Below are 21,788 nucleotides of genomic sequence, written 5' to 3'. Positions count from 1 at the left end.
CTGGTGGTGTTAGGATGAAATAACCTTTCAAATGACTGTACTGCAGTCAGGTCTCTTAACTGAGGTGTACAGAATAATTTAACCTACTTGTAGAGAGGGACTTAGGGCTGTCATTAGACATCTGTTAGCTGGGCGCTTCAGCCTGATTTCGACTGGGCTGGCTCTCCACATCCCTTCCCCATGGCTGCATATTCCTGCTCCTGTGCCGTGCACTTCACTTCTGGGTTGGTTTATTTTCCCCTCCTGGGTTTATTATTCAGTTGTCACAGCGAGGATTGCCTTCCTTCCAAGTACATGAGACCTCTCTCAGTGCTTCCCTTGGTCCCCTTCTCTCTCCATCACCACGTGCAGTACCTCTGCCATGTGTAGCTTTTAGACAGGAGCAGAAAGAAGGGAGACTGTATGAGATGCTTCTGTGTTTTGTCTGTAACCATTTGGGACATAAAAATTGTCTGTCTGGGAATTTGGTAGCCTGTGGAAAACCCTCTTCAGGTTGGGTTGGGGTTTTTTTTTTTGGAAATCTGATTTTTTTTCTGATGTTCCCTCCAATTTAACCTTAATATCTGCTTGCTTCCTTTTTTTATTGGAAAGATGTTCTTCTAGGTTCATTGTAGTGTGATACAAGGGTACTCACGTTCCTGTGATGCAAAAACATTCCTGAAAAACAAGCTATTTGGGGCTCAACTTAGAAGGGGAAAACGTCTTGAAAGATGCCATCCCTACATTCAAGCAATGTTTTGTATTGCTACCTTGCAGTTCATCTGTGATGACCTGAGATGTGGAAATGAAAAATAAAGCGACATTGTTGTGACTGTTAGAGGGATGATGACCACCAAGTGTCACTGTGCAGGCTCAAAAATAAATTATTCAATTTTTTTTAATACTTCATTGACAATTAGTGAAAAAGGTTGAGGTTAAATCACTGTTTTCTTCGGCTTGGGTAAACTTTTTGCTGAATCTTTCTAATTCTTTTTGAGTAGTCTCAAGTTCTAAGTCATTGTGGCATCCACATGTTTCTCAAATGATCACCAATTTCTCTTTTCAGCAGTGGGCTTTTGAGAAATTGAAAGCTACTTTGAAGCACTTTCTTAGTTCATTCAGACTCGTGAATAACAAATAATCAGTGTTCTTTTCCATAGGAAGATGCTCTGTCTTTCTCTGGCATGGTTTCAGAAGTACTGAAGCTTCTTTTCCATTGCAGTATCAGTCTTTCCCATACAACAAAAACGGATTCAAGGTCGGGATGAAGCTGGAGGGCGTGGATCCTGAGCACCAGTCGATATACTGCGTCCTTACGGTGGCTGAGGTCAGTAGAGGCTGTGAGCAGCCATCCTGGGGCGTTTCAGGAGAGGCTGGACTGTGGCAGCTCCGAGTGCTTGTTCGTCCCTACCCTACCAGAGTGTTGGAAGATAACCGAGCTGACAAAGACGTGATGACTGTGTCATGTGCCATGCAGCAGAACATGTAGTATTTACACACATTCAACCTGTGCACCTGCAGAAAACCTGTCACGATAGTTGGATGATATGGTTTGTCTATAGTGCTGTGGTTTGTATTCTTGAGGAAAAAACCAAGCAGAAAAGGTGTAAGCACAATGACTGATTTACAGTGGGTTTATAGAGGTTTGATAGTGTTTACAGTTGCTCCATTCACTGGTTCAAATTCCTCCCACCTTTTTGTATTACAATTGTGCTACACGTTTTTCAGGCTGATGGCCTCAGGAATTGCCTGTATTGGCAACTTGTGCAAATTACGTATACTATTTAAACTCCATTTGTCTTTTCACTGCAGCTTATGAAGTACTTCTTTATTAATAGGTTCTTCTGTTTTAATAGTAGAAATGAGAATCTTGATTACATTTCCTTCTCTCAAACATACAAGGCGTTAGTTTTTACCAAGGATCCTTTTTTAGGGTTGTTTGGTGAATTAACATGAGGAAACAGCAGTAGGGGAGGAACTGTGCTCTGTGTCACTGTTACTCTGCAGCTTCAGTTTTCCCCTTTCCAGATCTCTTCAAGGCCCACAGTCACACGCCAGCTCTCTGGGTATCTCTCACATCTTCTTTCAGATGGAGGATTGAGTATTTCCCATGTATCTTGTGCTTGGCACTAAGTGATGGGTTCTGTTTTACTGCAGGATGACCTTAATTCCATGGAATTCTGAGATGGCAAACTGCGTGTCAGGGTATATATTAAACACAGAACAGGGTGACCTTGATGCCAAGGGATTTTTCACTGATGGCTGCAGGATAGTTTTGGTGTTTGGCACCTGGGGAGATGAGGAGAACTTTGGTAGAGAGAAAGGGGTTGTATGTCCTGTTTATCTCTTCCTCACAGTGGTTAACTTCATGGAGTAATGAAGTTCTGGGGGATACTTCCACTGACTTCTAATCTTTAATAACACTTCTCAGTGTCTCTCTGGAGAGCCTGTTGAACACAGTTATTGTTGGGTGCTCTCTTGCACATTGATTAATCGGGATAGCTTGGGAGCATTATTCTCTGTGCTTTCTCCATGATTGTATCAGGTGTATTCATGCTCTTACTGGAGGTTTTCTGTGTTATTCTGATGTTGAGTTGAACAGTTTTTAAGTTTTTGAATACTAATGGCAATACCCAGCTTTTAGTTAATTCTTTTCACCAGAAGAGGAGGCACTCAGACTGAGAATAGCTTTCCTTTTTTGTTCTTTCCTTTTTATCAAATGAATCTATTCATCCAGTGTTGGCTTGAGCAGAAGTAAAAGGCTGCCTGAAAGCACACTGTTGAATATACATAATAATGAACAGAAGCTGTTATGTGTAGGGCAGACATGTTCAAACATAATGGTGTGTGTTGTACATTCTTTCAGGTTTGTGGCTACAGAATACGACTCCATTTTGATGGATACCCAGATTGTTATGATTTCTGGGTGAACGCTGATTCTTCAGACATTCATCCTGTTGGATGGTGTGAAAAAACAGGTCACAAGCTTCATCCACCTAAAGGTATTGTTTAGTTTGAAATGTGTGTGTTTCCATAGCTCTGAGATAGAGATTAACTCTGTAATGCTGTAATTACTTTTTTTGGGGGGGGGGCAGAAACTTTTTGTTCATCTAGTTGGAGTATTTAAACATGGCAAGTTAAAGTCTATTTTAAGTCTTGCTAAAATCTTGAGATTGAAATTCTACCTTTTATTCAGTGGAAACTCAGAGAAAACATGAAAAAAAGAAGAATAACTTTGGGAGTTACACGGTGTTAGGAAAGTGTGAAATGTAGACCTCCAAACAAATGCTTACAGCAAGTACAATGGTAGTATACTGGTGACATGCGTGCTTAAACTGGGATCTCACAGGCAGCTGACAGTCCTGATGTGCTCTTGCCACAAAGAGCAGGTTTGAAATAGAGGCAAAAGAAAAATGAATAGATGATGAGGGAGAAAAAAGGGTAAGAGTACAAGTCTGAAAGCGTAGCTTGTATAAATGGTATGCAGGTGTTGAGAAACATGGCATTTGCTTGCATAGTTATTCTGTTTCAGATTATATAACTTCATGGAGGGCATCTGCACTGAACTGTACCGTGAAACAGGGATAAATGGGCTCCCTTTTGGGGTAGGAAGGGAGTTTGTGGGGATGAAGGGAACAAGTCCTGAAGACCAGAGAGTGAGAAAGACGTGAATGTGGTGTTTTGACATACACAGTGAGGGTAGGATAATGTGTTTTGAAACAAAAATGATGAGTGTACAGAGTCAAGAAGATGTATTGTGGAGAATTACAGAGCTGTGGATGTAGCTGCTGGGGTGTGGAAGATGAGAGTAAAGCCACTTGAAGTGTACAGGCAGAGGGCATACCAGTGGGGGAGATGATGGCGTTTTGGAGGAGTGTGAAGGAAGATGTGCTGCCCTTCTGAATGCTCTGCAAGCTCCACTCAAGCTACAGGCAGGAGTGCTCTGTGTTGCCACTCCAGTATGGGAGTTTTCATCAGGCATAGTTCTGCACAACTGGCTGTGCCAAAGAAGCAATTTCTTGAACATAAATCAGAGTTTCTCAGAAAATTGGCCTCCACTGAAGTAGTAAGTTATATGCAGCAAATGAGTAGTCCTCAGATATAAAACTATTGATGTTATAGCATACTTAGTAAGTTTTATATCTGTGATAAGATGAAAAAGATGGCAAATCTTAAATGCCTGGTTTAGAAAGCTTAAGCTTTTGTTAACAATGAAATATTACTGCTGGAGTAAAGTTACCATCAGTCTCTGAGCCACTTTTCGTGAAAGTTCCTTCAGTTTCTTTTCTAGTTTCAAGCTGCTGGGAAGATTGTTCTTCTACGTTTTGGTTTGGGGTTTTTTTGACATACTGGAGCACTGATAAGCCTTTTACTTACGAAAGTCATGGAGCCTCTCAGAGGTGTTGAGGGAGACAAGTTAGGAGGATACAGGACAGTAACTCTTGGGGTTCTGGTTGTCATCCTGCACAGCTGCATACTCCTGCCATCCCCAGGACATACTCCTGATTTGGAACAGCAAAGCTGTTCAGTATTTTCATCCAAAACCTTATCTGCCCTTTGCATGGCTTGGATTGTCCAGACAGGACAAGCCTTGTGGCAGGGTGTCTCCCATCCTCAGGGCAGCCCAGACAACAGGTTGAATATCCTCTAGAATTACAAAGGCAAATTTAAAAGTCTCAATACCACAGTCCTTTAAAAATGGTTGCAACTGGTCTACAGCCATAGTGCATCAAGAGGCAAGCAAAGCATTGTTGTTTGGGCTTGGAGGTTAATGTATGTTAGCTGGTAACTGAAAACTCAGAAAGGACGATGTGGAAGTGGTGAAGCTGAAGGGTACTTTACTTGTGGTTCTGTGGAAAATAGGAGGTTCTCAGAAGGTCAAACACAGCTTTTACCTGAGTAACAGCTAAAATAGTCAAGAGGTGATACATTTCAGCAGTTAAAGCAAACGCTGAATTTGGTGGTGTGTTTGGTCTCTCTTTCTGGATTGTAATGTATGAACTGAAATACCTATAACTGGTATTTAACAGGTGAATAAAGGGGGAAGACTGCTTATGACTCTGAGCATTGTTTTATAGATTAGAAGTACAGACAGCTTCTTGTGAATTATTTTATGCAGTTCAGGTCCCTTGGAAGTTGGAGATCAGGGTGGAGCAATGATGTTGTAAGAAATCCCTGCCACATGTCCTGGTTTGGGGCTGGGACAGAGTTCATTTTCACACGAAGCTGTGTGGTCATGGTGCTCAGCCACCAGCTGGAGTTAAACCACAACACCGGCTTGTTTTGAAGGTGAAATTGAAACCCAGCCAAAATCTCTTGAGCTCTTGCCCAGTGCTTTATTTATATAACTGTTCTTCCTCCCAGATGAAGATTAGGAACAGTTCAAATGTCAGTCCTAGCCAACTATAAGAAGCTAATAATGTGCAGCTCAAGAAAGCATGAATATTTTGCTTGGTTAGTGTAAAGAAAGCTTGACATTTTGGTAAGGAAGCTCAGCCAGCCCTAAATAAAGAACATGATTCCTCTTTGTAATACCAGATGCCCAAATAAAAATAGAAAAGCTTCAACTTTCTTTTGAACTCTGTAAGTTCCTTTAAAGTGTGTTCTGCTAAAATTTCTAATAATACAAACCAGTACTGCTTCAGAGACTCGTTTTGTTCATATTGGAATAGAATTAATAAGTAGTCTTAAAGTAAATTTTCCCAGTGTAGTTTTATATAAAGTTAGAATAAATAGTTAGTGCTGCATAATCTTTTTACTTCTGAAGCTATAAGAAACAGCTCAGAACTGGATGGAAAGAATAATGTCATCAGTTGTGATCAAATCACCTGCATGCACCTTTTGTCTTATGCCTATCCTTTCTTGCCCTTCTTTTATGACCCTCATTTAGGATATAAGGAAGAAGAATTCAGTTGGCCCTCATACCTAAAAGCATGCAAGGCACAAGCTGCTCCTAAATCACTGTTTGAAAACCAGAATGCAGTAAGTATTCAGTTGTTACTGATGGTGTGGGAAGTTGCTTATGTGTGTGGTAAAGACTCAGGGCACATTGCAGTGGTAGCAGACTTGAGACCTGGAATTTAGGGTAAAAATATTTACAACAAATTCAGTAACAGTCTCCAGTTCACCTCTGCAGTTCTGATCCATGAATTTTTTACTGATCTGTTTCAATACCTGATCTGGTACATTCAGAAATGGTATATTAAATTAAATTTAAAACCCGTTATTAGTACTGTGTCTTGCACCATAATGTTATGGACCTAGCACAATCTTTCAGGGTGAGTTAAAACCAACACATTTAATTTAGCAGTATATTTATAGTGTTTTTTTATTTCATAAACCACAAGTCTCTGTGTCTGAGCATCCTTCATGTCAACTAATTAGGCTGCTGCCACTCCATTGGGTCAGATAATTGGGAATCTTAGAAATGACATGAATATATTGATTGTGGACACTGGGGAGATTTCTGGATTCATAGTATTTCTCTTCAATTAAATGTCTTTCTCTATGTAGACAGTGATTCCATCGGGATTTCGAGTGGGGATGAAGCTGGAAGCTGTAGACAAGAAGAATCCGACTTTCATCTGTGTTGCTACGGTAACAGACATGGTGGACAATCGTTTTCTGGTTCACTTTGACAACTGGGATGAGAGTTACGACTACTGGTATGCTGTTTTTGTTTTGTATCCTAGTGAGAGGTACCAGACGTGTGTTAGCTTTAAGCAGGGTTTCCTGTGATGCTTTCCAGACTGTCGATACAGTTACCATACCAACTTCTGCTGCTTCTCAGTCATGGCCATCAAAGTGTGTCCCAGTGGCAGGCTGGAGGCATCAAAGTTTACATATCAGGTTAAACATCAAGAATCTCCAGAGGTTGTGCTAAATGTGTGTCCCCAGGTGCTGCTGCATCTGGAATTACAGATTAATTTCTCATTTCAATGACATCCCTACAGCTGAGGTTGGTATCTCTGGTGAAGAATACACACAATGATGCTGTGACTGTGATCTGTAAATCGAAACAAAGGCTGTGTTTGCTCGTAAGGTCCTTGGACTGCGACGTTGTTCAGACCAAACCTCAGCCATCATCTGTAAGACATGCCTGAGAGTGGCAACACCTGGTCTTAGTGTGTTGTGTTCCTCTGAAAGTCGAGGTCTTAATATCCTGTGCTAGAGATGACCCTTCTTGCACATTGTGTGGTGGTGGGTCTTTGTGTGTCTATATGAAGAGTCAGTGGGTGGAGCAGGACATGCTGCAGGCATAAAGATCCTGAAGGATGTTCAGGCTTTGGCTGTCACAGAGCATGTTCCTGTTCACACATGTGTCTTCCTCTGGCAGATCCTGTAGAGTGGACTTATATATTTTACATTCTTTGAAGAGTGAGTTCCTGCAGAGCAGGTAGAGCATTGTTAATCCAGCACCATGGGTTTGGCAGTGGCAACTTCACTGTACAGCTGAGCATGTAAAAACAAATGAAGAAGGTTTTCTTCATCTTTATTTGAGGACTGCCTAGGCACTGCATCAGTGAGGATGACATGAAACTATTGCATAACACAAAACTTTGTGAGGGAATCTCTTGAAGTAACACTTGTATGGGCTACAGGGCAGATAAGCTGTAGGAGAACCAAGTTATGAACTGATGAACAGGTATTTCGGTTCTGTCAGGAACTGAATATCAAGATAATAGGCCATATGAGTTAAAGACCAGGTGTCATGGGTTAGCCCTGGCTGGAGGCCAGATGCCCACCAAATTCAGTCTATCACTCCCCTTCTTAGTTGGACAGGGGAGAAATTATATATTAAGAGGCTCAGGAGTCAAAATAAGGACAGGGAGAGATCACTCTGTCAACAACGTGGGCAAAACAGACTCAACACAGAGTGAAGAGGAGAAAAACTACTCCACTTTATTACACTACACTACAAAGAACAGCAAAGAAACTGGAGTTGAGAGCACTACCAGATCTTAAAACACTTTCCCCCCACCATTCCCTTCTTAGCAGACTTTATTCACCAGAGTGGTGCCTCAGTTTCCCTGCACCTGCATTTAGGTTTCAATCTCATAATTATCATGAAGGGTAAATGATAGTATGTGGTGTATATAGCTGATTATTGTAAACAGGAATACGTTTCTGTGTACCTCTTGTGATTTGGTTAGTTTGGGTAGATTCCATCGAGTATGAAAAGTATTTCTGCTTCTTCTTGGATAACTAAAAGGCAGTTGATTGATTTTACTGGGCTTAGGCAAGAGAGGTATATTACCTTTGCCTAAGCTTTTTTAGGCTTCAGGCTTCCACCCTGAAGATACTCTTCCTGACTTTTTTCCTGAGCATTAGAAAATACGTTAATGGTTGAAAATAAGATCCCTGGCTGGAATCAGTCATTGCTACAGCTCTTTAATGCATGGTAGTGATACTTTCAGTGTATTATAAATCCCATTAGATTGTCCTTTGGTAGTGGCTTTCAGAGGGAAGGAAAGTGAAGAAAATAGAAAAATTGAAGTTGTTCCTTCAGGAAGAAGAATTTTGATGTATAATACTTTGGGAGCCAAGATACTCCCTCTGAGTGGAATTCCTGAGGGTTTTTATGGTTGCCTGAATCTGGAAATAAAGTTTGGGCATCTTTGGGCATGTTTGAACTGTCAATTAAATAGAGGGCCACACTGGCTTTCAGTTCTCTATTCTCTTTCATCTGTTCTGCTTACACACACGTTTTTGTCAGCTTGGAGTCCTGATGTTTTTGTGACCAAACCCAAGCACAGCCAGAGCTTGTGCAGGAGTTGAAGCTCTGCTGGCTGGTTGCTGCTTGTGATGTCTGTGCTGAACATGCTGCAGCCCCAACTTGCTGGGTTGGAGGGCTCTGTCTGCCCCTCTCCTTGCCTGGGTCTGAGCCTCCCTGCAGCAAAGGTGCTGCAGTCAGCTTTTTGGGATCAGCTTCACAGAGTGTGAGAAGATGCTATGTCCTGTGCTTTGCTCTCTGTTCTGCTCCTATCCATCTTGCATAGAAGAAATGTTTTCTGCAGTGCCTTGTGAAGACAAATCAGCTTTTCATTTTCTGAGCCTTTTTTTAATCTGTTTGAGTTTTGGAACAGACTGGATTTTGGTGGGAGACGAAGAGGCCAGTTCTGCTCTCCATGAGCAGCTGCTACTTTGCTAACAGCCAAATCCTTGAAAGTTGTGCTCAGCTTGTTTCGTTTCTGAGATAATTAACTTTGCTCCACTCTGTCTTTGAAAGGAACAGTCTTTTTGAAGGGATTATATTATGTCAGAAAGAAGATAAAACAATCTTCAAGAACCATAAGTCACAGTGCATGCTTTTAGCTATTGAAATGGGCAATGGACCATTATCTGACCCTAAAACTCTAAAATTTTGTGCAAATCACCATGCAGCAGCTGGTTTATCAGACTTTCAATAGAAAATACAGTAATGTGGCTTGCTGTACCACCTCTGGACACACACTGTAGCTTCATGTCCTGACCTGAAATAATACCAGCTTTACACTTGTAAATGATGAAATATTTTCACTTATGCACTAGATGGGGCTGCAGGATGGTTTCTGTGCTTTTCTTTCTTTTTGTTCTTGTTTTTTTAAAGCTTGGTTAGATGACTGACATCTTACAATCAAGAAGTTGTATAAGTAGCATATTCTTATTTGTGGGTATAATGCATGTGTGTGTGAGTGGTTTTTGATAAGTAACATTTTCATTGCAGACTGTGTCTACATTTAATAAAGCAAAAATCAAACTACCAAAAGGTTTCTTTTTCCCAAGAGGGAAAAGTAGAAATCATTTCAAAGCAGAAAATGAGTATTACCTGTGTGTCTTATTTTAAAGAAAACACTGATTACTAAATAAAAACTCAGTCCAGATCTTCAGGTGGAAACCCACTCGGGAAAATATTTCTCTAAAATAATTGAATATTCATTTCTTTAACACTGAGCTTTGTCATCCGTCTCTCATGATCTGAATTTGATGAGCTGTATATACAAAAGAGATTTTTGTGAAAAATGGGCAGCTGAAAGGGACCAAAAGGAAAACACTAAGTCTTCTTCCATGTGTGAGTCTCCCATGGGGCTGTGCCCTCCTGCTGTGAGTCAGGGCTTGCTGGGCTGCACACGTGTTCCCTTCACACAGAGTGGTGCTCGCTCCAGGGGCTTGTGCTGGCAGCTGCCCTTGGCTTCCCTTATTGCAGAACTTCTCCTGCCTTTTATACCGTGTAGCACATCCCTGCTCTGACACCCTTCCCAAGACGTGGTTAAGCTACCAGTAACTCTGCAGAGCTGCCACTTGCTCTGAGCCCTCTCTCTGCATGGCTGTCTTGGGGGTTCCTCTGGTGCACTCTGCTGCTTTTGTTTCTGCTTCATCTTCCTGGATTGCCTCAGTTTCCAGTAGGGAGAATAGATTTTTATTCTTTAATTACTTTTTTTTCCTCTCTGCATGTTCTAACACGACAGGAAGAATGGATCACAGGTAGACATCAACATCTTGCTTTATTAGTTGAGTACACGTGTGTCACCACTCCACTGCTTGGTGGAAGGTGGTGGTGCTCTGGTGAAGTCCAGGGGCAGGTACATCTGGAGGTGCAAAGTTCTTCAGCTCCAGCCAGTGGCAGTAACCTCTTTTGACCTAGCAAGCATCCTCACAGATCATAGAACCGTCGTGTTTTATGAAGTGCCTGAGCTGGGTGATTTATTATGGAACAAAAGAGATGATAAAAAGCTGTGGGACAAGGAAAATTGATTTGGAGAAGTCAGAGTAGCCTTTGGCATTCCAGTTGAGAAGTCTCAGACTTAGTCTGATAGACTATTGTTGTTTTTCCAAGCCAGATAATATGTCCATGAAATTACACACTAAACCATAGCAATTTCACTTAAAATTGTGTGTGACTTTTACTGATCTGTGTTTTTTATTGTTAAATGGACTGTTGGAAGCTAAAAGGCTGTTTGAAATCAGTAGGTAACAATGGATTGTATGACCTGGTTTTGCTAAAGCAGGGATATGCTTTATGCCTGCAAATCAAAATGTTGTGGATGTTTTGCAGTGCTGTTTTGCAGTGCTGTGGGGTGGAACAGTCACTGCTGCCTGTTCCATGTTCATTCTCACTGCTGTAATGTCGGAGTATCTTCCAGGAGTGCACCTCTCACTGCGACATACCTTGGGCACTTGCTGCTTCTTGAAGGCAAAAAATTGTGTGCAGTGGCATTTACTTTTCAGAATTTTATAAAAATGTTTGTTTAAACTCTGTGTGAAACAGCAAAACAGAACAAGTGCGTTTAGAAGGTTTGTCCTGGTAAGGGGTTTATATGTCTACCTCACTATTTGAAGTATAGTGCTGGTAATACCATAGAGGTTCATGAACGTGGGTCTTGTTCCCAAATTTAACTTGGGAGACTTTTAGCTTGGAGAAGAGGAGGCTGAGGGGAGACCTTATCCCCACCTACAACTACCTGAAGGGAGGTTGTAGAGAGGTGGGCGATGGTCTCTTCAGCCAGGGGACAGGAGATGGGACAAGGGGCAATGGCATGAAGCTGTGCCAGGGCAGGGACAGATTGGATATTAGAAAAAAATTGTTACTGAAAGAGTTGTCAGGGCTGGAACAGGCTGCCCAGGGAGGGGTTGAGTCACCTTCCCTGGGTGTGTTCAAAGAAAGGGTAGATGAGGTACTTAGGGATATGGTTTAGCTTAGGATGGGAATGGTTGGACTTGATGGTCTTCAGAGGTCTCTTCCAACCTTGTGATTCTGTGACTTTGGCAAATAATTTGTGGACTTCACTGCAAAACATGGCACTACAAAACAGTGAAGAAGGATGCTTCATCCATGTAAAATTCTTCCATGTAAAACTCCTCCTTGAGTAGGATAGAAGAGAGAAGTTCTGCCTCCTTGCTCATTAGCTTCTCTTCACAGTTACTGTATGGAGAAAGGAAGAGGAGAGGGGGAGCATGAAGCACTCACCTTTTTCTTAGTTGCTTGGGGCAAAGCATTTCTAGGAGTCAGATGCTGAGTTTTAGCAGAGCAAAGTTATCACAAAAGTCCTTTTACATTCCTTTTATTAATGACAACATCAGTGATTTAGAGAGTACCTGGTGTGAATCTATAAATACTGAATGCATACAGTATAGCCTCTGTATTGTAGTGGGACAAAGGGTTGGTATTCTTGAAGTGAGCTGAATCCTTGGCTATTGTCCGAGCCATTATGGAGCCTATCAAAGGTAGGTTGTACCTGCTAGAAATTGATCTGTTTGGTATCATAACAAAGAAACACTTCCAGAGCTGTTTCATACATAAAGCCATAAGATAATTGGAGTAGGTTGGACGATTCTTTTCATCATTAGTGCTGGACTCTGTTTAGGTAGAAGGCTGGAGGAATGCTTGTTAGGAGACAGTGCTTCTGAGACACCCAGCCTGCAGTTCTGTTGCTCAGTGTATCCATACTGAGTTTATTGACATAATGTGAAATTACTTTCCAGATTCAAAATGAAGTGTTAGTCTGTGTGTTCCAAACATGAGGTGATGTTTCATTTTTCTTTCATGCAACACAGGTTCAAAACTGCCATGTGGCAGTTGCCCAGGGTTCAGGTTTTGTGGCCTCTCTGTGCTGTGATACCATTTGCCATCTGTAAAAGACATGTTCGTACTCAAGATCAAGAAGTGTTTGGAACGCGGCATTCCTTCAGCAGGAGGGAGAGACGGTGTTTCTGTCTAGCCTGCAGCTTGGCTACTTAAGTTTGTTTTCTTGTTCCCTCCCTGGGGAGCAGGGAATGAAGGCCCTACCTACTTCAGCTGACTCAGGAGGCACTTTGGCCTCCACGGGTCCTTGGAGAGAGTGAGGCACAGGGCTCATCATCAGTGGAGAGATGGAAACACTGGTAGGGTTCTCCAGAAGGGAGAGGGTGCATAAATGGGACTATTTAATGTCAGCTACTGAAGTACCTTTAGGGTTAGGAAATAGAGAGAGTGTGAGTGCACTGCAATACTGAATTTATCTAACTCCAAAGCAACTAGGTGGGACAGGTTCTGAGAAGCAGCGAGATCCCTCAGGACAGATAGACATGGGAATTACACAGATATATGTGAGTTCCAGCTAAACAGAGCAGAGCTATGCTCGCATGGCACGGTACATGCCGTGCAGAGCAATGCTAGCTCTTTGTGTCAGCATGATGTTCCTTAGTCACTCTGACTACATAAGTGCTATCTACTTCTTTAAAAAGCACTGCTAATCGTTCAGCCAGCTCAAAAACGATCGTTCAGTATCGATGTCGGCACAGGGACGGGGCGTGTTTCACAGCACTCTGATGGCTTTTTACTCTTCTGTAGATCAGTCTGTCTCTGCCTTTCTTAATATTGAGTAATAATACTGTAATTACAGTACCTACATTATACACACTGTATGTTATATTGTAGATAATATGTTATGAAATAATCTAGCAATATGCAGTAAAGCAATGTAATGATGCATGTTTAAACAGTTTTCTCTCACCTTCTGATATATCAGTTATGTTTTTGCAGTGTGTGCCTCTTTTTTGGGGTTTCTTTGGTATTGCTAACAGAACCTGATGGCCAACACTCAGTGCTGCTTCCTTCTAAGCACAGTGTAACTGAGCCAGTGAGCACCAGTGAGAGCCACCTTCCCGTGCTGCAGGGCGATGCCAGCGAACACCAAGTGTAGCTCACCCTGGCCCCATCAGTCTTCTGTGGTTCTTGTGGCATGCCACAGGCAGCAGCACTAGTGCAGAATTTGATGCACATGAAAGAAAATATGGGAAGTTGTTAGTCACTTGAATAAGAGCAATTGATCAGCTTTTTTAGAGCAATTTGCAGTCTGGGGTCACTGGTTAGTTCTGGGTTCTTTCAGGCAGTTTGGGGCCTGAAATGCTATTTATTTTTTTTTCCTCTCTCTCCACTGACAGTTTTTCTCAGATGTATTTTGCTTACTTGCTGTTGGGTTATAATAACATGTTTATAGCTCCATTTAAACAGCTCAGAATCTGGTTTTGAGTTTTTTCTCATTATTGACAGTGCACTGCGGCTACGCTTGGTTTTCTGATCTGCCTCCAGGTGCAACTTGGATCACTGATCAGAGACTTCAAGCTTTTGGTTTAAAGTTTCGGCCTTGGCATTGCAAAACCCTGTCTCCCTTTGATGGGATTACTGTGTTCTTGTAACCAGCCAACATGTTTCTCCTAAGAGTCTCCACATGTGAGGTTTTTCGTGTCCGGCGTTATAGCTTCTCAGTGGAGATCTACCACTGACTTAAAGGACTTGATTTTTTGATCTTCCAGTGAAAGCCTTATGCTGCTGTAGGTTGTACTGAGTCTGTGGTAAATGTGTCCATATCTTCAGGTTAGGTTTGCAGTTTAAATGTAAGTTGAAGGTGTCATGGGTGATTTGGAATTTGTCTTCTTGTATGTCTTGTTTCTGAGCATTAAGAGAACGTCTGAAAAACTCTTATCAACAGTCTCGTTTTCTCTCCCTCCTCCAGGTGTGAGGCAGCTAGCCCACATATTCATCCTGTTGGGTGGTGTAAAGAACATAAAAGAACTCTCATCACCCCACCAGGTTTGTATCTTATTACACACCGGAAAGATTTATTGAGGTTATAGTCAGCTAGCTGCATTAACATTGTCCAGTAAGCTTATTGTTACCTCTCTGGAATTTTTCTTTCTGTAATTAAGAATCAGTATTTGGGGAGTTCTAATTTTTATTTTTTACAGGACATAATATATTGATGGAAGTACAGTAGACTATAGGTGTTAAATATGCACATGTATGGTGCTTTAGTAAAGAGACACCTGTCCATGAAAGATACTCCTTGGAATCTGAAAAAGTTTGGGTTTCTGACTGAATGTATTCATTCAAGAGACTCACATCATGGCAATGCTGATAAAATACATTTCTGGTCTGTGAGATTGTGTCAAAAGAAAAGCATCTTCACCTGAAAAAAATTTGCAGAAATTTTCAGGATACTGGGTTGATGAGCTTGCCTTATGTGATCAGGGAATCAAATTTGTAAGGGTTCTTTTGGAAGGGAGGAAAACACAATGAGAAACACTACAGAACTGTTCAAGCACAGACTGGTTTGGGTTCAGAAGGATCCAACCCCCTGCCACAGGCAGGGACACCCTCCACCAGACCAGGTTACCCAAAGCCCCATCCAGCCCGGCCTTGGACACTGCCAGGGAGGGGGCAGCCACAGCTGCTCTGGGCAGCCTGTGCCAGGGCCTCACCACCCTCACAGGGAAGGATTTCTTCCTAAAATCTAAATCTACCCCCCTTCATCTTAAAACCATTATCCCTTGCTCCATCACTCCATGCCCTTACAAACAGTCCCCACCTTTCTGTAGGCTCCTTTTAGGTACTGGAAGGCTGCTGTAAGGTCTCCCTGGAGCCTTGTAACAAGCCCAGCTCTCTGAGCCTGTCTTCATAGGAGAGCTGCACCAGCCCTCTGATCCTCTCTGTGTCAAAGTGTATTTATCATTAGTATAAAATATAAGACCACCATGTTTTTTCAGGACTCTTGGCTGTAGCTGGATGATCTAAATGCCCTGTTGCAGAAACTGCCATCTGTGGTCTGAGAGCATGGACATTCTTAACTGGTTTAAACCAACTTTGACAGAAGTTCTAACAGTCTTGAAAAGTTGTAAGCAATCTGTCTGTCAGGAGGTTAATTACAGCCTACTATTCAGTGAAACCCTTTAAAGCAAAACGGAATCAGTTTCATTCTGTTCTAGATTATGCATCATAATGTCTAAACTCCACATTAAACTTCTAGTACAGATGAAAGGCAAAGGACAGGCACTGCCTTCCCTTTAAGAACAGGGCTGTCTTTGTGTTTCTTACAGACACTTCATGCAAACCTGACACTTATGACAAAGGCAACATCATCTTTGATAACATCTGTAAATAATTCTGTTCAAGCTGTTTTTAAGAAAGGTAGTTAGGTTCAAATTTTCTAGAAGAGCAAGTAGTCAGGTGTGCTCTACTGTTGTACAAAGCTATTGATTACTAGATTGTGTTAGCTAGTAAATTGCTATTTACAAAATACAGGACTAAGCTTACAATACTTGAATTAATTCCTTGAAGTGGACAGATTTTTTTCCAGTCCACATTATTTGTATTCTCATACACAAAACTGTTGTGACTTTTTCCAATAGCTGCTTGATATTGTATGAGAGAAGATTGCTGTGGTTTTTAACCTACATGGTGAATGTGTCAGGCATGTTTTAAAATAGCCTTTCCTGTAATTATTTTATAAATGTGAAGCATAAATCAGAACAAAGCATTAGGCACTCTGTAAATAAAAAATTAATTTTATTTTTTGCACTGCAGTGTTTTAATTCTGCTCTTACTTCCTCTGTGCCAGATTATCCACATGCTAAGCATTTTTCTTGGGAGAAGTATTTGGAAGAAACCAGTTCATTACCTGCACCTGCAAGGGCTTTTAAAGTGGTGAGAAATGCTTATATTTTTTCATGCTTTTAAGTGCATAGAGAGTTAATCAGTTTAAGAAGAGAATACATTTATGGTGTTCTATGTTTCCAGATGTATCCAGTTAATTAGGTGCAAAATAGGTGGTTTATTTTTATGCAAACTTGCAGTTCACTGTTAGAAATCAAATAATTATTACTATAAATCACTATTACTTTCTTATTTTAATTGTTACAAATGCAATTAGAAGCCACCAAATACTACTAATTAATGTAATTTGCTATGGGAAATTACTGCCTAGTTATTAGAAGTAATGAGAGAGAAATACATATGTTCAAAATAAGTTATGATGGCTCGGTAGCGATCTGTGTATTTTAAGTGGTGCAATAAATGGGGTGAGAACATAAAACGGATTGTAGGAGGTCAGGTTGGTTGCCCATCTAGTCCATTGTGTCTGGCTGTAGCCAAGAGGGAGTTTGTGTTCAGTATCCTTTTTTCATCTGCAGACTTGTGAGTAGGGTGCATGGGCAGCACCCACAGGCAGACCCTGTCTTACCCATGGTGTGTGTGAGCAACACCCTTTTCATTAGCTTTGTACCTGCTGGTATCTTTCTTGAGCTCTCAGGATTCAGTGAGTGTCGTGGTTTCACCCCAGCTGAGAGCCGAGATCCACGCAGCTGCCTGCTCCTTAAAGGAAAAGAGCAGGGAAGGGGGGGGTGAGGCAAGGGAAGGGGAAAGGAAGGGGCAAATAACAACCCCAAACCCAAGAAACCCAAAGCCCGTGGGTTGGGATAAGGATAGTTTACTAGAATAGCAGAAAGATACAATATAACAATGCTGACAGGACTTTAGAGCAAAACATCTATGAAGCTGTTGATACCCAATGCAGTTTCTCACTGAACCCACAGCTCAGGCCGTGCCACCCAGAGCTGTCCCAGAACCTGACTGTCCCCCAAGAACCGCGCGTCCCAGAGCAGCCCCCTCCTCCCATCAGCCCCCCTGTTTGGGTCACCTGTCCTAGCTTTGCCCCTCCTTTCTCATTAATAGAGAAATATGAAGAACTGAGGAAGTCCTTGCCTGTCTGACAGCAACTAAAACCATCAGGGTGTTACCAGCACTGCTCCCATTTTAACACCCAAACACAGCATTCCATCCGCTGCCTCCAATGAAGTTAACTCCATCCTCACCAAAACCAGGACAGTGAGGAAAGGGGACTGGTCAGTAGTGCAGAAAGGGTTGGTGGTAGAAGCCAGCATCAGATGGCTGGTAGCTCCCAGCCCCTTGTCTCCCAGCACCCTGAAGCTGGTTTGCCTCAGCTTTTCACATGAGGGTTGCTAATTCTGAATTGCACTTTGCCAAGAGCTGGATTAACAGCAGCAGAAGTCCGGTGCTGATCACAGTTCCCAGGGGTCAGTAGATCATCGGCATTTATTACTGACCTGCAGTTTGTCACCCCAGAATGTGTCTGGCTCAATAGCATATCTCAATCTTACCTTCTCAGCAGAAATACTCGGGGCAGGGTATGTGGTTACACCTGAGAGGTGTAACCTTCCTTGGCGAAGCAGTGGCAGCCTGTGGCCTTGGCTACCTCAAGATAAAAGGCAAAGGCTTTCTTTTTTTCTCAGGGCATCCATATTCTAACCTCTCCCCCTGAGGTTCAAAGGACAGCCACCCCACCGGATTCAGCACTGGGAATGCCCCATCAGTGGTCTGCAGGGTCTGCCTGGCTGTGTCTGCACCCAGAATCTGGCTGGGACACACCACAGGCACGTGGGCATAGACAGCATTAAACTGGGAGAGCACTAGCTGGCATGGCTCAACACTGTTCCAGAAACCATACTAGCAGAGGGTGTCAGGGGATGGTGTAGGTCCCCAGAGGGAGTTTAGACAAGGTCATCTGGTTTTGAGGATGGAGAGGAAGGAGAGCTTGACTACACAGGAGGCAACTGTGCTTTGCATTTTGTTTTCTTTCACACAGGAAGAAAAATCCCCTCCCTGCTTTCTGTACTAATACACCAGTAACTATGTTGATGGTAGTTGGAATAGACAGTAAGAAAGCAGGTTTACTGGGAGTAAAATGCTGATTGTACTGAATTTGGGTGAAGGCTTCCTGAGACATTCACAGTATTTTATGTTGCATTTTGGGAGTTCTTAAGCTACAGCTGAGGAAAAAGCACTGATGTTCAGTGAAGTCTTAGAGGGACAGATGCACATGTTCCCTTTTAAATGGAAATAATTTTCACTTTAGTTTTTATAACTAGGTGACGAAGTTAAAATCTGATATTCCTAACAAAGACGCCCTTTTTTTCTGGGATAGTATTCCAAACAGGTATTTGATCCTGCTTTTTTCCAAGTGAGTATTTGCTGCTACACTGTGGATTAGTTATGTTTTCAGTAGGAAACTGATTTGAGTGTTTCATCCATGGAAGTGAAAACATACTAAAAACCCACAAACATCTTTCCCTTTAGACTATTTCATAGACATTTCAGTCTGCTGGTATGTAGAACTTCATGCAATGCTACATACTTAGTTCAAACTGATGACTAAAATCTCTGGGAAAACTTCCCTGGAGAATTTAGGAAAAAACCCAACTGATATGAAATAAAAATCCATACTGCTTTCTTGGAAGGCTTCAATGGAGAACCTGGAATCCCAAAGTAGTTACATTATTTCTCTAGTTTAATAACACTTGGATTTGTTGGAGAGTGTGTCAGGTATGAGCAGGTGAAGGCAGAAAGCTCTCTATGGATTTTTGTGTACTTTACAATTGTGTGAGATTTTTTGAGGTTTTCTTCTGCTTCACATAATATTGTTGCTCTTTTCTAGAAACCTTCTCACGGCTTTCAGAAAAACATGAAACTTGAAGTGGTTGACAAGAGAAATCCAGTATTTATCAGAGTAGCAACTATTGTAGATACCGATGACTATAGAATAAAAGTAAGTTTCTCTCTCTTAGTGTACTGTCCCGCTTGAGTGACTGGTGAGTACTTTGTAAAACCAAAATCCTGTACTTGTAAAACTAAGCACAGGAGGAAGTGAGTCACATTGTGTCCTGCTAAGCTTTTGCTTGTCATTTTCACTGATTAATATGCATGTAATTCCTTTGGAAGGGCTTGTTTTATTATCCTCTTAGTTACATTTGCTGACGTAGGTAATTAGAGAGCAGAGTTGAGTATGTTGGTAAATTGCTTTGGGACTAGTTGATAGAAGACAGTTGTCTATTCTATCAAGAAATGAAATTATTTAATATCAAGTGACAAAGGGCTGCTGTGATATTTGTACTAGGGCCCATAAAATATTTGGCCTGGGTTAATTGAATCTGTCTCTATAAACGTCCAGGGAGAGGAGAGAGATATAAATGAGATAAAAAAATAACCCTGGTCTCTTGTGCCTTGTCAGAGACTACTGCAATTCTTCAGTTAATATATTAATTATGGATTTCAGATTGGATTAATCTCAGATAATGTATTTTTAAGAAATTGCCTTTTTCCAGAGGTTGTATACTTTGAATTAATTTTTTTACTGTACCAAACCAGTTTACGCTCTGAAACCCTGAATTGTGAAAAGGACTTGCATGTTCCAGATATTTACTTAGATGGGTATGAAGAATATTTCTGATTGCATTTAGTAGAGATCTATTAGGCTTACCTGGAAATGCAGCTGACACTTAATTCAGAATCAAAATGAACTTATGCTAGGGAGTTATCAGAACTAATACCTCCACACCTACACATTTTCTATCTAAACTTGAAGTTTGTCATGCAAAAACCAAAACACAGAAAAAAAAAACCCTCTCCAGCCTAATTTATTAAAATGACAGGATTTATAGCTTCTGGGGTGGTAATTTGACTCTGCAGCACATGTTGAAAGAGCTCTGCTTGAATGCATCTGTGTGCACTTGCATCCACACATGCACATGACAGGTCTGAACTATTTACTGCTACAGAGGGCAAATAAAATGTGAAGATACTCAGCTTTTGCCTGAAGGAAAAAAAGCATGTATAGCCCATACTAGTGGTTTCCTGGGAAGTCACATTCTTAATTTTTCTGTCAGCTTCCACTCCTCCTCCTGTATAACCTGATTTTATTAAAACTGTTGCATGGGGTTGTTTGGGTTTTATGGATAAATGCTTTCTTTTTTTTTTTTTTTGTCTCTCTTTTGCTTGCTGCTCTGCTGTTCTTCTATCCTGTCCAAACCAGAGATATATAAAAATACTTGGATTTGGGGGGGGGATTGAGAGAGAAAAAAGGCAGAAATTGATGCTTAATTTAAATATTAATGTTGAGAACTAAACTTGTCCTGCTTTGTTCCTGGGATTTGAGCCTGATGATGGCAAGACATTGTCATTTGGTAAACCACCAAATGACATCTCTCTCTACTTCAGTGAGAGTATGTCTGGGTCCAGAATGTAATGTACATGTATTTTCTGTGTAATGTTGATAGTTCTTTTGAAATGGCTTCTCTAATGGATGTGCCATTGGGGAAAGTGATTTTAGAGAGAATATTTCTGATCTAAAATGTATTGTTCTCCTTTTTCATTTTAGGTCCATTTTGATGGCTGGGATAGTATTTATGATTATTGGACTGATGTAGATAGCCCTGACATCCATCCTGCAGGCTGGTGTACAAAAACTGGGCACCCTCTTCAGCCCCCACTTAGTAAGAGAAATCCCATTATACTCTAACGATGGTCAAAGGCACGTGTGTGCTGCAGTGGTTTTTCCTGCCTGTGGAAGAATGGCAGCTAGGATATGCAAAATAATGTAAATGTGACATTTAATGCAAAATCAGCAGTCAGTAATTAATCACTTCTTAGTGGGTAGCTTTACTGACCCTTACTGTGATGGAAATACAGTCTTTCTCCACCTGTAGAAGAACAGCAGCCCAAACCTGAAGTAATGACAAAGATGGTTGTGTGAAGTCCTGGCCCTTTGGAAGTCAGTGATGAAACTGCTGTGGCACTCTCATGGAGTGGGTATCAGAGAGGGTATCACACTTAACATCTGCTTGATGCATCCTCTTGAAGGTTAGCCTGCTTTTTAGCTCAGAGGAGTCCAGACTGCTCTGAGAAGGCACTCCTTTCAAATGCTGTGACAAATCCTCAAAACCCATTCACTTCCTTTTTCAGCTGAGCAGAGGGCTTAATGCTGCCCACATGGAAGGTAAATCTACAGTCATGGTACCAAAATAATGCTGGATTGGCTGGCTTGCCCGCTTTGGGGACTTTTGTTTTTTACTGAAGAAGTGGGAGAGCAGTCATAAATGAGACTGGAGGTTGTAGGGAGAAGAGACTGTCTCTCTGCCTGTGCCATCGTGTTTCTGGGTAATGGCAGTGAAACCGCTTTAGCCAAACTTTGAGTGACTGAGTTTTGAGTGCTCTTCTCTTG

At 41.6% G+C, this 21,788-nt stretch overlaps 1 protein-coding gene across 1 annotated transcript in view; it reads left to right on the top strand.

Moving 5' to 3' along the window:
• L3MBTL3 (L3MBTL histone methyl-lysine binding protein 3) overlaps window positions 1-21,788 on the top strand; it is a gene marked incomplete at its 3' end in the record, with an annotated part of 67,897 nt that overhangs the window by 22,190 nt on the left and 23,919 nt on the right. The window contains exons 7-14 of the mRNA XM_084262539.1: window positions 1,202-1,306; window positions 2,846-2,981; window positions 5,870-5,961; window positions 6,493-6,644; window positions 14,454-14,530; window positions 16,335-16,420; window positions 19,227-19,337; window positions 20,946-21,060. Coding sequence (XP_084118665.1) covers window positions 1,202-1,306; window positions 2,846-2,981; window positions 5,870-5,961; window positions 6,493-6,644; window positions 14,454-14,530; window positions 16,335-16,420; window positions 19,227-19,337; window positions 20,946-21,060 — 874 coding nt within the window. The remainder of the gene's footprint in view (window positions 1-1,201; window positions 1,307-2,845; window positions 2,982-5,869; window positions 5,962-6,492; window positions 6,645-14,453; window positions 14,531-16,334; window positions 16,421-19,226; window positions 19,338-20,945; window positions 21,061-21,788) is intronic.

This window comes from Gallinula chloropus, assembly GCF_964237585.1.
Source record: "Gallinula chloropus genome assembly, chromosome: 3".
Taxonomy (NCBI): domain Eukaryota; kingdom Metazoa; phylum Chordata; class Aves; order Gruiformes; family Rallidae; genus Gallinula; species Gallinula chloropus.
Note: the sequence above shows the minus strand (reverse complement) of the source record. Positions and strands in the feature narration are given on the sequence as shown.